A 15,120-nucleotide genomic window follows, 5' to 3' on the forward strand; every position below is an offset into this window, starting at 1 on the left:
GTTCTACCACAAAAAGAATGAGGACTGATAACAGGGAATTGCTGCCCCAACTAATGGAAATGTCTTTCTATTTTGAGTGATTTTGTTCATACTTTGAGATACAGGAATCCTTTTCTCAAAATGAATGATTGCCTTCATGCCCTCCCCGCTTTCCATCCTGACTTCAGGTTCCCATATGGAGTTATTAGGTTGCATTTTAATCTTTTTACTATGCTCTACCCATTCAGTTGTTTCACCTTCTGTCATTCCTTCCACTGCATTTTATAATCCATGTTCCTTTTATCTTTATCCAGATTGTTGTTGTTTGTACAGTGAAATTCCATGCAGGGCTCCAGGAGATTTTATCACACAAGCATTCACAATCACATGCAGTTTATACCAGTCATTCACTTTTCCCGTAGTGCCCCAGCCCTGGGTGCAAACCCTAGCTGCACCTCTTCCTCCCCAAAGGACAATATTTCCAGTTATGTCAGCTTTTATTATTTTCCAACTCTCACATCTTTACAAGTAGAACACACATTTTTATTTTTACTTCTCAGAAAAGCTTTTCCTCTTTTTTTATGAAGGGAAAACCGAGTATTGATGAGTAGAGAGGCTCTAGTGAAAAACTGATTCATGTACGTCCTATAGTTTGAAAATTATTTCTAATAGCAAAAAGCTGTGTGGTTCATTACACTTTTTTGAATAAACCTACCACAGGGCAGGTTTTTTAGGAGAACACAGTGACACTACAGTACAAGCTTCTCTCTGAACACTGGGAACCAGATCACGAGTGCTGAAAACTGAGAATACTGAATTTAAAACTTCTCTGGGAGTTGTTGCTCAGATCATGCAGGCAAACAAGAGGCAGAGCCTACATTGGCCCTTCTACAGTAAACCTTTCATCCTGCAAGAAATGGGAGGGTAGGGTACCGAGAGCAGCAACTGAGGTTTCCATCTGGCCTTTGCTCTGCTGTCCACCAGCAGAAATCCAAAATCCATTTACCTCATCTGGAGTCTGTCTGTGGAGTGCTGCAGATACTTGCCTAATTAAGACTTCTCAGTCCTAGGAGCTTTTACCCACATGTATCACCATAGGTCTGACAAGAAAGGTTAAAAAAAAAAAACAACAAACAAAATACCCTCCTGAATGGCAACCCAACAGGGAATTCTTTTCTGATCCCCAAAAATAATTGATCAAGTAGATCTACAACAACCTAGAAGTACAGCTCATTGGCAAACCAAGGCATAAAAGTGGGGCAGCTGGAATGTAAAGGCAGATGAATGGAAGTAATACTTAATGAAGCATTAATATTTCCTTTTTTGGGCAGTGGGACTAGGTGAAACCACTCGCAGCATGCATCCTTATTCTTAGTTCAAGCATTAAAATTCCTCTGCCTTTTCAAAGCAGGAGATAATTTTTCTAGGTGCAGATTCTCTTTCTTCTGGAATTCCACTTCCTTTCTTGATGTAACATATTCTACTTGCTATTTGAGCAACCCTATCAAAGCTGGAAAGAATATTTTCCTTCTAATTTAGCTAGGACTCCTTATTTTAAATCTTTTGTTGATTATTCTAGACTGTAGCAGGTTTGCAAAATGCAGGATTTTGGGGCTTGAAAGAGCAAATGCAAACAATCATGATTCCACTTTACCTTCATACTTTAGAAGCAAAATCCTGTTACTTAGATAGCAACCTTTACATTAATGTAATTATATCTCCATGTCTTTCTATTTCCCATGTCAGAATGCATGAACCCTCAGAAACAGCAACAAGGAGAGAGTACAGAGTACCCTGAGTGTGTTAGCTAGACAGTGAGTAGAAAGCGTGTAGTGTAGTAGCTGAATTAAATATTTAAATATTTAATATATATTATATAAATATATATAAATATACAGTTGCTGAATTTTAAAATGGTCTTTTTTGTCGATTGGAGGATTTTAACACTTTAGAAGCACGTACAGATGAAAACCTGCAAAGATATAGTTCAAGATCATTCATTTTGCAAAACTGCATATGCAAAAGTTGAGGAATGCTTGTAAGTTATTAAATTCATCCTTTGAAGGTAAGGTGATATTATTTTAAAGATCTGCACAAGTCACTCTTCCTGTAGTGTGTGGAAGCCCTGTGACAGAATTAGGAATACACTTGAGTTCCACATTTAACTTACTTTACTTGGAGGCCTTCCTTTTTCCTCCTCAGCCTTGTGCCTCTTTCACTACATACCTCCTACAACCATAAGGCAAGAGGGACTTAAAAAAACCTGTGCTCTGCTGTGCAACTGCAGCTGATTGGTGAGGCAAGACTATTATGCATAGTGAATAAAATCACTGCTTTGTGAATGTATACTAGAACTGATTTTTTAAGACTGAGATAAATTTCAAGCAGGCAGAAAAGGCCAATACTCAAGCAAACAAATATATAGCAATCTAGTGAAATGCTAGTAGGAAGAGGACCCTGTCACGAGGGTTATCAACAGGCATTTACGTAGAATAACTCAATCAGTTTTTCATTAGCACCTCCTCCCTCTCTGTCAGGATTATTTTCATTTGGCATGTCTGCATTTACCTTGCTGAGTAACTCAAAAAAGCAAACAACCAAAAAAAAAAAAAAAAAACCAAACCCCAACCCTGCAAACAAACCCTAAAAAATATTAAAATATTATAGCATTGGAGCATTATTTAATTACTTGTCTGTATCTGAGTAATGAACAATTGCTTGCATGCATTAAAATCTGCAGTGCCTGCTAGCACTGATTTCCCAGAGACTGTACAAACTCCTGGCAGCATGTGTACAGTGGGTTGGAGTTTGGAATGGGCCATTTTGATTAAGTTACAGAATTCCACCAGGACTTTCAGATGTGTCTATTCCAGGAAAAAAAAAAAAAAAAAAGCTGTTAATTAGGCTACAGCACAAAACACAGTTTTCGGTAATTTGGCTGCTAGTTTGATTCAGACCAATGTTTGGATGACATGTATTTCTTTTAGCTGCTGCCCCTATAAAGGAATAGATATGATTTGGTTGGTTAAAATTTCCATGTATGACAGAGGCTTTATGAGATACCAGTTAAGATTTTGTTGTAAAGTTCAGACTTTTGCTTCTGAATAACTATTGTGCCACCTAGTGGGAATTAAACTACACTTTTAACCAGGTGGAAAGATTCACTTAAAATATAGTAGTGAGTGAAACATGGTATTTATACAAATATTTCCAGTGAAATGTTGAAACAAAGCATTTTCCCCTTTTGTCTGATTATTTACCAAGGTGTTCCATTAAGGTAAAAAGTACTCCTTTTCAACTATATCATAGCATTTTGCTTACAATTGTATTAAAGAAATATAATTTATAAAAAGGGCACACAGAGAGCTCTTCACCTTCCTGGCAATAGATCCGTTCCTTAATAAATTACTAGCGCATTTCATAAGCTTTTATGCTTTGATCAAATTATCAGTATGAAAGGATATCCCCAAGTCTCAGATGCTAGGAATTTCCATTCTGTAATATAATTAAATAAATAAATGCACTGAAAATGTTATTTTCTGACCAACTATGCCAATTTTCACTGGGAACCAAACTATAATGCTTTAAAACGTTATTATGATTGCATGATTTACAGCATTATTTAGAAAAAATAATAAGCTGTGTGATTAAAATCATAACGTTCTGACACAGTTTCTCTCATAAAATTTCCTTTTCCATATAGATCATTCCATATTCTATATAGATTTTATTAGGTAAGAGCTATTTCTTAGCTCTTTTTATCCTCTACATGAAACCTCTCAACAGTTGTTTGGTTTTTTTTTCTTTCAGCTTTTTAAGTAAACCATCTGTACAGTGTGGGAGTGTTGGTTTTGCCACAGTAGATAGTAATAATATTTCAATCACCAAAGCCAATAACAGTAAATTTCCCTTAATAGAGTGTTTCCTAACATTGTTCAAGTCACTTTGTTGCATCTTATGTAAAATTGCCAAACTATGCATCATCAACAAAAGCTATAGTAGGCGGTCTTCATTTTTAGCATCTGCATACAATGCCATAGTTACAGTAGAAAATTCAATGGTCAGCAATAGTACAATCTAGAACCTTATAGGATTCTCTCAGACTCATGAGAACTTTCAGCTCATGTTATTTAACACATTTAAATGATGTATGTTAGAGATCTTTCATATAACAGGACCTGACACCAGGTAAACATGACATCTGGACTGGAGGCTTTGATAGCTCTTTGCCAGACCTTGATGTAATCACAATATTTTTTTTATTATTTTACCTAAATAAATAAAAAAGCAGAGCTGATCTGCTTTCAAGCAGTGTTTGTAAAAAAATATCTGAGATTCAGCTTGAAGTTGACAGAAAATGAAATTACTTTCCAAGGACAAAAAACCATAGTTTTTGAAAAGGCAGAAAATCAAAACTGTGGTTTGAGTTTGTATTTATGTTTTATAGTTTGGGCCATTTATTTTCCCTCCATGGAAAGGATTTCCAGAAAAAAAAAGTATTTTCAATTTTCTGGTTTCAAGGCTTGACAGCATTTTGTCATTTTATTCTCTTCTTGCAGACAAATGAAATTGAGAAGAGTGTGTCAGGTATCAGGTGAGCTTCTTTAAAACTCAGTGTCCAGGCTTGCTGTCTTCTTTGGTATTTGCAAAACATTTGCACTGTTTTCCAGTTATCCCTGAGGATACATTTTGTCAGTGAGCAAACAGTTAAAGCAAAATGTATTTATTTTTATAGCGTAATCAATAGATTACTTTGTTTTAAAGCCATTTCATTAGAACTGGTATAAACGTCTGCTAGTGAGGTCTGTTGTTCTTTAAGGTTCTTAAAGGCTAATATTCACATTGATACGGATTTTAAATGCATGCAAGGATTACTAAAAGTAGGACTGTATTACAGATACAGTAAAATTTACTCGTTTTATCTAGCATTGGTAACGAGCTCTTCTTGATATTAATTTGCTCAAACATTATTATTTTTTTAGAGAAGGGTGCCATTTTAGTAAAAGAGGAGAAATTCACTTAGAAGACTTTAAATTTTTTTTCTCTCTATCCAGGCACATATTTTTCCATGTCTATTCAAGGTATTTTAGCAATTAACAACATCTAGAAGGACAATATAGTTAAGTATAAGAATTCCCATTACTTTATTTCACATGATAAACATTTTCATGTCATATTTAAATATCTCATTGGAAGGATTATCTGTGAGTCAGTAGTATTTCAAGAGATAGCTGAGTGCACAGTGAAATTTTTGATCACGACTTCGATTCAACATCCTAATAAATAACAAAATATTAAGCAATACTATGTAAAAAAGTGTATATAATAAAATATTGAAATGAAGTCTTTAAGATGGATAGTTTTTTAACCAAAGGAAGAAATATGCACCCTTCATGCATAAATGAGATAATTAAATGGCTGGTATTCTTCTTTCATCTTAATCTAATATTATGTTTAAATTTAATGTAGTAACCAGCACTTCAGTCAAACCTTCCTGTCCCCAGATACCTGCAAAGTCAGTGGGCTGCTCAAAGTGAGGAAAACTCTCAGTATTTGTAATTCTGACTACGTTTTGGACTGCATGTCTGTTTCCTTCAATTAATTAGACAGAAGGGATGTAATTCTAATAAAGCTCTGTGAAAGAGAAACTACCTGGAACTTAAATAATTTCCTCTCTTCATAAGGACACATGTCATAGATTTAACTGTTCAAACTGATCACCAATATTTACTGTAATCTTAACTAAGCAAGACCTGTTTTGCTCTGGTTTTCAATCATTTGTAAATTGTAGACAAATCCAAGATCAGGCTTTTGAAGGTTTCACGTTGTTCTGTATGAGATGTTTGGACAATAACCACTCAGTGCATGTGCCCAAGAAAGAAAAGTACCGTTCCTTCCGCAAGTCTGCTCCTGTTACACCTGGGAAACCTTCACTGCCCTTAGGCCATACCACAACTGAGGTTAGTACCTCAATTCTAACGCTTCTCCTTGGAACTATTTTAGAGGATTTCAAGATAGGATTATTTTAAAACTAAAAGTCATATAGTGAACAAGTATTGGGTCAATGAGGCTAAAGAATAAATAAATAATAAATAGCACAGAAACACTTATTCAGTAAATGTGGATATGTGTTAAAATCACTGTCCTTTAACTATTCAGACTAGGGTGTATGTTTGTTATATATGGCATATTTTTTGAAAAACTATGCAAGATGATTATACAGTTTATGTACCAAATTCAGTCTTAAATGGAAGCCTTAAGTGCAGGGGATCAAAAATACACATCTGGATTTTGAAATAGCAAGAGATGCAATATGTCTGAGGGTTTATTTTCTTTTCTGGTCCTGGTGGTAATACAGTATTTATTCTTACATTTGTAGCTGTGTAAATAGGCAGATGTTTCCACTGAAATCACTGGCCATTAAAACACATTAGTATTCAAAGTTACATTTCAATCATAATATAAAAACCCTCAGTGAAGAGTTCATACTAGATGACTAAGGTGTTTGAAGAGCAAATGTTGTAAAAGCAAACACAGTAGAAGCAAGCAAGGCCTGCAGGGGATGCTGCAGGTGCAGCTGGGCACTATCAATGTAAGCCTCTTGGTCCAGCTGGAGAAGAAGGTAGATGGTTGGCAAAAGCTAATTGGCAGATTAAAGCATAAAATAGGTTCTTCCCATGGCCCAGCTTTAGATATGGAATTTCCTGGCTGTGTCAGGTGGGCAGTCTCAGGTGCTCCCAGTGTGGCATCGTTACATGTCCCATCAGGAACATTTGGGGTAGCATCCCCTGCCTCTCCCCCCTGGGAGGGATGCTCCCTTCTGCTGCCTGCAGGGCAACACCGGAGGCAGATCAAGGTAGCTTGGTGCTGCACATCAGGTTCTCTAAACACTCTCCAAGGTAATGAAAACAACACATATGATTAAAGAAGTGCGTTCCTAGTTTGCTCATGCTAAACCTCACACGCTAACAGCAGTAACACAGTGAGAAAATAAGAAAATCTTTTACTCACAAAAGCAATTTTAAAGAATTGACATTAAATTTAGGTAATTTTAGTAAACATAAACATAACATCTTTAGGGATGGAAAATGGAAGGACTTGGGTTGAAGTGTTAGTGGGATATGTTTGACTGAGCTTTGTCTATATCAAGTTGATAGCTAATTAGTGAAAGAGAGTTTTTCCTTATAACAGTATTTGGAATAATGTGACAGAAGTATGTGTATATGTATCCACAGATATATGTGTATATGTATATGTATACACATATGTGTATGTATATACATACACATATGTGTATATATAGCTGCAGATATATACATATACTTTCATCTGCCACTATATATACAGATACTTTTGACACATTATATGTGACATACTTGTACATACATATACGTATATGTACATATATATAAAAGTATGAGAGGGTATCATTTATTTGTTTGTATCTACTCTGAATGTGTAACACAGCGGCTAGGTTATTTAATAATGGGAATGATTTCTATGGCTCTCTATTCTCATTCTGCAAAGATGCAAAACTATATTGAGTGTAATATATTTCATCATCAGTATAAATAAGTCATGGTAAATCTGAGGTCCTGTTCACTAATAATTACACTGTGCTTCCTGTTATCACATACACATTCATAACGAATCCTGTATCTTGTGCTACACTAGCTGAAAGTGATGTGAGCTGCTATATAATAAGTGTAAAACCATGAATGCTCATGTGAATACTTGAATTTTAATTTTTTTCATTTCAGGTTTTTAAAATTTTTTATTGTATTTAGAAAAAACAACTCTGATTTGAAAAATAGGCATATGTAACCTTGAGAATAATTTCAGGAAAACTTTAAAATTCACATATATTTTTATTTTACCAAGTATTTGTTTCAGAACAAAGCTTATGTGCTAATTTAGGTAACTGCATTAAGTATTCTGAAGGCTTGGATTCTTTATGTTAGCAAACAGTTTTATAATTCACTGCATGGGGTTCTCTGCTGTATAAGCTAGTGGGTATACAATAGCAATGCAGAGGAAAAATGAAAAGTAAGGTAAGCAATTTTCTTGTCTGTGCCAACAGATGAGATGTGAAATTCTTCAGTCATAAAGGCTTGCTGGTTTTGAGCTCACGTATAGCCAAGCCCATAGGGTGACGTCTGACTTCCTGGAAAATGCATCTTAGAGCCCTTTAAAGACAGCAAGGAAATAGACTTCTCTGCAAAAATCGAGGATGTTTGTTTGTGAATAGGAAGGTTTAAGGAAAAAATTTGGTAAACTGAAATGTGAAGTATTCACAAAACCTCTGAAATATGAAACAAGTGGAGAGAAATGAAACGCAGTGAAAATGTGTGACGGAACGGCTCCTAACATCTACTCTATCTTGCTTTCTATTTACAGCAATGTGCAATAAATTAGGCTATTCAAAAAATTCAGGCTTTTAAATCTGTTATACCTGTTTATGGAAATTAGGGATCATTTCTTTAGCTTCTTTCTCCTTCCCTTCCAGTGGGTCCTAGTGGGATATCTAATATCTCGGTCCCTCCGTTGGGGCAGGGAGCAGAGGTACATTGGGAGCGATGTATGTCAAAGTCTGCATGACCATTGCCCGTACGGGGCCTACACTTTCCTGAATAACGCTGGGAAGTGTACATTGCCTTTGGTGTTCCCTGGCCTGTACCTTTCATAAGCTCTTACTAAAAAACAGAAACAAGAACAAAAAATAGAAAGAAACTACGATGAATAGCATGGCAGTAATCTTAGGTAAGTAATTATATATTCTTGGGCTAAAAAATGTTTCCTTTGTTACTCCCTGGATTGAAATTGTAATGTAGTGTATGTTCCACTGATTTGTAAACTCTTATCCTGGTATACAAACCTATAATCATTTCACAGTTTGGTTGGTTTGCCTCACTCAAGCTGTGCTGCACTGTTTATTTTACCAAAATACGCGTGGCTGCTCTCCCACTTGGTCGTGCATCGTTCTGCCTTTGAGCCCGGCTGGCCAGGCAGGCGCTGGCAGACGGCACTGCAGATCGCGTTGCTCTCTTGCTGAACCCAGGACCCTCTCTCCTTCCCTGTAGCACTTCTTATAGAGAAAGCAGAAAACGCATGGTAGTTTTCAAAAATGGTGGATAACTTAGCTTGCTTTGGCTTCCTAAGGGGAAGAAAATCCAGTTGCACTGATCTGGTATGTTATGGTGGTGGTGGTAGTGACAGTTTTTTCCTACGCAGATGAACATGCAGGTGATACATTTTTTATTTAATTAAACAGTTCAATTACAGGAGCTTGTGCAAGGGCCAGAATAAAAGACTGTACTCATCATCCTGCTAGCACTTCCATTTTATCAAATAGTCTAGTCAATGCAAGTCCCTTTAATGACTGATGAGTTTAAAAAGCCGACTTCCATCTTGCAGGATTATACCGGGAAGCAGGGAGCTGTCACTGCATTGCTCTCAGTCTCCCCTCTTCCTCAGTTATTGCACTGCTAAGGACTGTGCAGGTTTCCATTAAAACAGTGGCATAGAGAAGTTACTTTGAAGTCCAGGGATGGGAGAAGTGACCTGAAAAATTAAGGTTTGGTCCCAGCACTTGCTTAGCGTCTGAAAGACTGCAGCTGAAGTATGGTTTTCCCAGGCTTCCTCATGATACGTCTTTTGAAGCGCAACATTTCTGAAAGGATTCATTAGTTAGTTTACATTGAAACTCCATTTCAAAGTCCACAATTAAGCAGAATTAACAATCATTTTATGGACTTAGTGATAGTGCAGCATTTGCACATAAATTTTGCAAGATCATTTGTATCTTATGTGGTAGTTGTTTCGGCCTTTCAAGGCTAACACTTAGTTTACTTTATGGTTGTGTTATGCAATGAAAATGGGAAGTACTACCAAACTGTCAACTATTTTTATTTCTTAGTAATACTGTTACTTCTACCATCACTTCTAAGTGATACTGGTTTTTTATTCCATGCCCTATAGTGAAAATTTCATTTCCTTGATCAGTATCTTCTGCCTGGTCCTTTCTTGTGTATTAGAAGATACCAGCTTGTCTTTTTTTATGAAAAAGCAGAATAAGGATATCATTACCATATAAACTTATGTGTCAGACTTCTCAATCAATACCTGACTATGTTGGTTGTTACCTTGTAGAGGTTTTACAAGTGTATGTCTTTGGAGGGGATGCTTTCTGGCTTTCATCCTCTGCTCTCTGTCCCTGATGTCAGTGAAGGAAGGTCTGCACCCTATAACATTAATAATTTCTGGCGTATATTTAGCAATTATAATTATTTCAGACCTCTTTCATACTATTCCAGTTTTGACCTCATCCTATCTGACAGCTCTAGAAAAGCCTGCTTCCTAAGTAGAACACTGTGAGAAGGATGGTTTCCAGCAATCCTGTTTTAGTAAAAGATTTTTTTCTCCACTGTGGGTAACCACCCTGGCCCATAAACAACTGGCAAGAACATTGTCGACACTTGCTTAAGTGGTTGCTCACAAGTGAACTGTGTGTTTGTTTCACCCACGCATTGGAAGGGGCAAGCCAAACTTGAATACTGCTTTACTGTCTTCATCAAAGGAGAACATTATAGTACATCGGGTTTGTATGGGCCTTCATTTGTAATTTTTGAGTATGTGAGATCTCCATTTTTATAGATGTGTAAATGAATGTTGTCTTTGGTCAAGGTAAGGGAGTGAGCTGGTATGAGCGTGCCTGAGGGGCTGTGACTGAAAAACAAGGGACCATGCTTCTCATCTAGACCTCTGCTTGACTTTTTGCAAATGACTTTCTGCAGATTTCCTTTTCATTAGTGTGGATGGGATGAGTCTTACTCTCTCAAGCAGTGCAGATTTGACTTCTTCAGTTTCTTTGGAACAGTATGATAGGGATCGGTGAGGACAGGTTGCTGTATGCTTGGTGGACTGAGCTACAAGTAGTATATCTTGAGGAAGAAAAAAAAAAGAAAAAAAGTTGTGTTGCACAGCTTCTCTTATAGATCACAAGGACATGGTGAAATTGTGTCAGAAAAGCTCATTTAGATTTTCTTGGGAAGGGAACAATTAAAATGGTAAAAAATATTGATCATTTTAGAGAAGCAGCTTGACAAATTTTCAGACTGTCTTTTTGCCTGAAATTTCATGCAAGACTGCACATTTCTTTTATCTGAACTTTGCAAAGAAAATAAAACTTGGAATGTCAAAGTTTTTTGATAAAGGATAATTTTAGTTTCAACTTTCTTATTTTAAGAAAATCAGTTATCAATGTTGGTTTACAGTTTATAAAAATCTTACCATTTTTCTTTTTAGAAATTGTTTGAGTTGTTCCAAATTTTCAATTTTTCTATCAGAAAAAGAGTTAAATTTAACTGTGTGATTTCCCAGAGCAATATTTACTGTTATTATTATGTTATCATTATGTTCACATCCTCTGTGATATGGTGATGAATGCATTAAAAGTGGATTGAATTAGATTAGAATAAGGCAGCATCATTGTAACCTTGTCTTCCAATTAATAAAGAGAAAAATTAATATCTCATTTATGCTATATATCAAAATATGGGGGCGGGGGGGTGGGGTGTTAGTTATTGTGCATGCGCTAAAGGTAGAAATTGTTGGTCTGTTTGCTTCATATATCAAAGAAACTGCACCATTTAAAACCACAGTGACTTATGGCTTGCTAACAAGACCAAGGGAAAAGTGAGTTTAGGAATTAATTAAAGAAACAAACCTCTTCTTTTGGGTAAATATTTTGTGTAACACCAGTGCATTGTGATACTCATTATTATCTCATGTCAGAACATATTGGTTCTGGGAGGATTCACAGTTAGAAAACAAACATTTCTCTTTGACAGAATATTTTGTTCAAAATTTACAGTTGGTGATGGATTTTTCATCAGAATTCTTGCTTCTTGCTATAACTGATTTATTATAATGAATCTAGTCACTTGACCAGAGAAATTAATGAAATAAGGGAAATGCAAATTCCTATTCTGATCATGTCTTCATTTTACATAAGTGCTTGGGAAAAAGGATTAAGGCTTAATTATGAATCCTGTTCGTGCTTTTTTTCCTCTTTCCCTAAAGTGTTTAGTGATTGCTTTGACATATATCTGCCAAACATTTTTTCCTGACTCTAGAGTATATTTTCAAAGGAAATTTTAACATGTGTTGCCCCAAAGACATTTTGAAGTCATTAGATGTAAAAAATCCTTAGTCCAAGTATAAAAACGTGCATGAAAAATGAATAATGGCATGTGCAAAAGTGCTAATGAGAACTTTTAGTACGTTATCAGGTTGCTGAAGTGTAGATGAAAATGAAAATGAAAATATCTTTGCAGACTCAGAGGTTAGAGTAGCTTGACACAGAGAAATGATGCTGGCTTGTATCTCTGTAGTTTAAGAAAAGACAGAACACTATTTTTGTTTGTCATTAGCTGTAGCTGGAGGCAGCAGAAGCTGGGGCTGTATTTTGCTAGTGCCAGGATAGCACTGAGCATAAACATTGATTTGAACTTGGAGGACTTGTGGCTGCATGTGTCTGGCATTTAGTTTTTGAAGGCTCAAGGATAGTGGGCTGTTGAGATGTAAAGTTCGGGGCAGATCTATCAAGGACTGTTTTACTTAAGAGTTAGAGTTAAGGGGCATTTTAATACTACTGTGGGTTCAAATTCTCCTGGGATTTTGGTTCTTCTGTGACTGAATGGGTTTAAGGAAACACAATGTGATTACTGCAGTGACCTCAGATTAATCACAGCTGTAAGATGAGTACTATCACATATGCATTTGACTTGGAATGTGTCACAGGCACTTGGCTTTTAAAGACATCTCTCAAAGTGCTACAGGAATTTTATGTACGGGTATGAGGACAATTATCTATTTACCATCTTCACCTGTTCACTTGATTTTTGTTTGTTTTTTTCCCTGCTGCAGACTATGTCAGAGAGCCACAATGATCATGCAAAATAACAGTTCAGCTTCGCCCCTGTTTTCAAATGTGAGCTCCTTCTGGAAGAGAGATTCGCACGGACTGGGACTCCTTGATGAAGCAGCATCGCTCATTGGCAGCTATGATTTCCCTCAGACCACAGAGAGTTTTCCCTTCTCCACTGCAGAATCGACAAACATGTCCCTAAATGCCACAAGCAAAGACCCTCTGGGTGGACATACTATCTGGCAAGTAGTTTTGATTGCTTTTCTCACTGGGATCCTTGCACTGGTGACTATCATAGGAAACATCCTAGTGATTGTTGCATTTAAAGTTAACAAACAACTGAAAACGGTCAACAACTACTTCCTGTTGAGTCTTGCCTGTGCAGATTTGATCATCGGTGTTATTTCCATGAATCTTTACACCACGTACATCATCATGGACCACTGGGCTTTGGGAAACTTGGCCTGTGATCTTTGGCTCTCCATCGACTATGTCGCCAGTAATGCCTCTGTCATGAATCTCCTTGTCATAAGTTTTGACAGGTATTTTTCCATCACTAGGCCACTTACGTACAGAGCCAAACGAACAACCAAAAGGGCTGGGGTGATGATTGGTTTAGCATGGATCATCTCTTTTGTTCTTTGGGCCCCTGCCATCTTGTTCTGGCAATATTTTGTTGGGGAGAGGACTGTGCCTCCTGATGAATGTTTCATCCAGTTTCTAAGTGAACCTATCATCACTTTTGGCACTGCCATAGCTGCCTTTTACTTGCCAGTCACCATTATGAGTATTTTGTATTGGAGGATCTACAAGGAGACCGAGAAACGCACCAAAGAGTTAGCAGGGCTACAGGCTTCGGGCAGTGAGGCAGAGGCAGCACGCTTCGTACACCAGACAGGCAGCTCCCGGAGCTGCAGCAGCTACGAGCTGCAACGGCAGAGCATGAAACGCTCCACCCGAAGGAAATACAGACGCTGCCACTTCTGGCTCACAATGAAGAGCTGGGAACCCAACGCAGACCAGGGGGACCAAGAGCACAGCAGCAGCGACAGCTGGAACAACAACGACGCTGCTGCCTCCCTTGAGAACTCAGCCTCCTCTGATGAAGAAGACATTGCTGCAGAGACAAGAGCCATCTATTCAATTGTGCTGAAGCTTCCTGGTCACAGTGCCATCCTCAATTCCACAAAACTACCCTCCTCGGAAGATTTGCATGAGTCAGGGGACGAACTGCCGAAATCCGACACAGAGTCGAAAGAAAAGAAACCTAAAAAACTGCACCCCCCCAAAAGTGTTAAGGATGGTGGAAATTTCCAAAAGAGCTTTTCTAAAATTCCAATTCAGCCGGGGTCAGCAGAGGCAACCACAGCTTCTGATGGCATCTCATCAGTGACCAAGACATCTGCAGCCCTGCCCTTGTCCTTCAAGGAAGCAACCCTGGCAAAAAAGTTTGCCTTGAAGACCAGAAGTCAGATCACAAAGCGAAAACGAATGTCGCTTATCAAAGAAAAGAAAGCGGCACAGACACTCAGTGCCATTTTGTTTGCCTTCATCATTACCTGGACCCCCTATAACATCATGGTTCTGGTGAACACCTTTTGCAGCTGTATCCCCAAAACTTTCTGGAACCTGGGGTACTGGCTTTGCTACATCAATAGCACGGTGAACCCCATGTGCTATGCACTGTGTAACAAAACATTCAGAAACACTTTCAAGATGCTACTGCTGTGCCAGTGTGACAAACGAAAACGACGCAAACAGCAGTATCAGCAAAGGCAGTCCGTCATTTTTCATAAGCGGATCCCTAGGGAGGCTTCATAGAATAGTATTTTTTAAACAATAAAATAAAAATAACGAAGTGGGGATGGGATGGGATGGGATGGGATGGGATGGGATGGGATGGGATGGGATGGGATGGGATGGGATGGGATGGGATGGGATGGGATGACAGGATGGGACAGCACGGGATGGGATAGGACCAGGCAGGATGGGAAGGGATGGAAGGGGATGGGACAGGATGGGATGGGATGGATTGGGGTGGGAGGGTGGTTCCAGGGTGCTGATTCAAACATTTAAACATTGAGATGTGAAAGCAGCTGCCAGGCTTATGTATCCTTTTAATAAATCCAGTTTAATATAAAAATCAAGTCTGCATTCAGCAAAAACTAACAAACTTCAACGTTTTTACTAAGCAATGAAAGACTTAATAAAGT

The 15,120-nt window shown here is 37.7% G+C and overlaps 1 protein-coding gene across 1 annotated transcript in view; it reads left to right on the forward strand.

Annotated features, from left to right (window-relative positions):
- Nucleotides 1-14,764, forward strand: part of CHRM3 (cholinergic receptor muscarinic 3) — a 127,974-nt gene extending 113,210 nt beyond the window's left edge. The window contains exon 2 of the mRNA XM_033009707.2: nucleotides 12,907-14,764. Within this exon, the coding sequence (XP_032865598.2) occupies nucleotides 12,907-14,728 (1,822 nt within the window). The 3' untranslated portion in view covers nucleotides 14,729-14,764. The remainder of the gene's footprint in view (nucleotides 1-12,906) is intronic.
- The last annotated feature ends 356 nt before the right edge of the window (nucleotides 14,765-15,120 follow it).

Source organism: Tyto alba, unplaced genomic scaffold (genome assembly GCF_018691265.1).
Source record: "Tyto alba isolate M040663 unplaced genomic scaffold, T.alba_DEE_v4.0 Super-Scaffold_22, whole genome shotgun sequence".
NCBI lineage: Eukaryota > Metazoa > Chordata > Aves > Strigiformes > Tytonidae > Tyto > Tyto alba.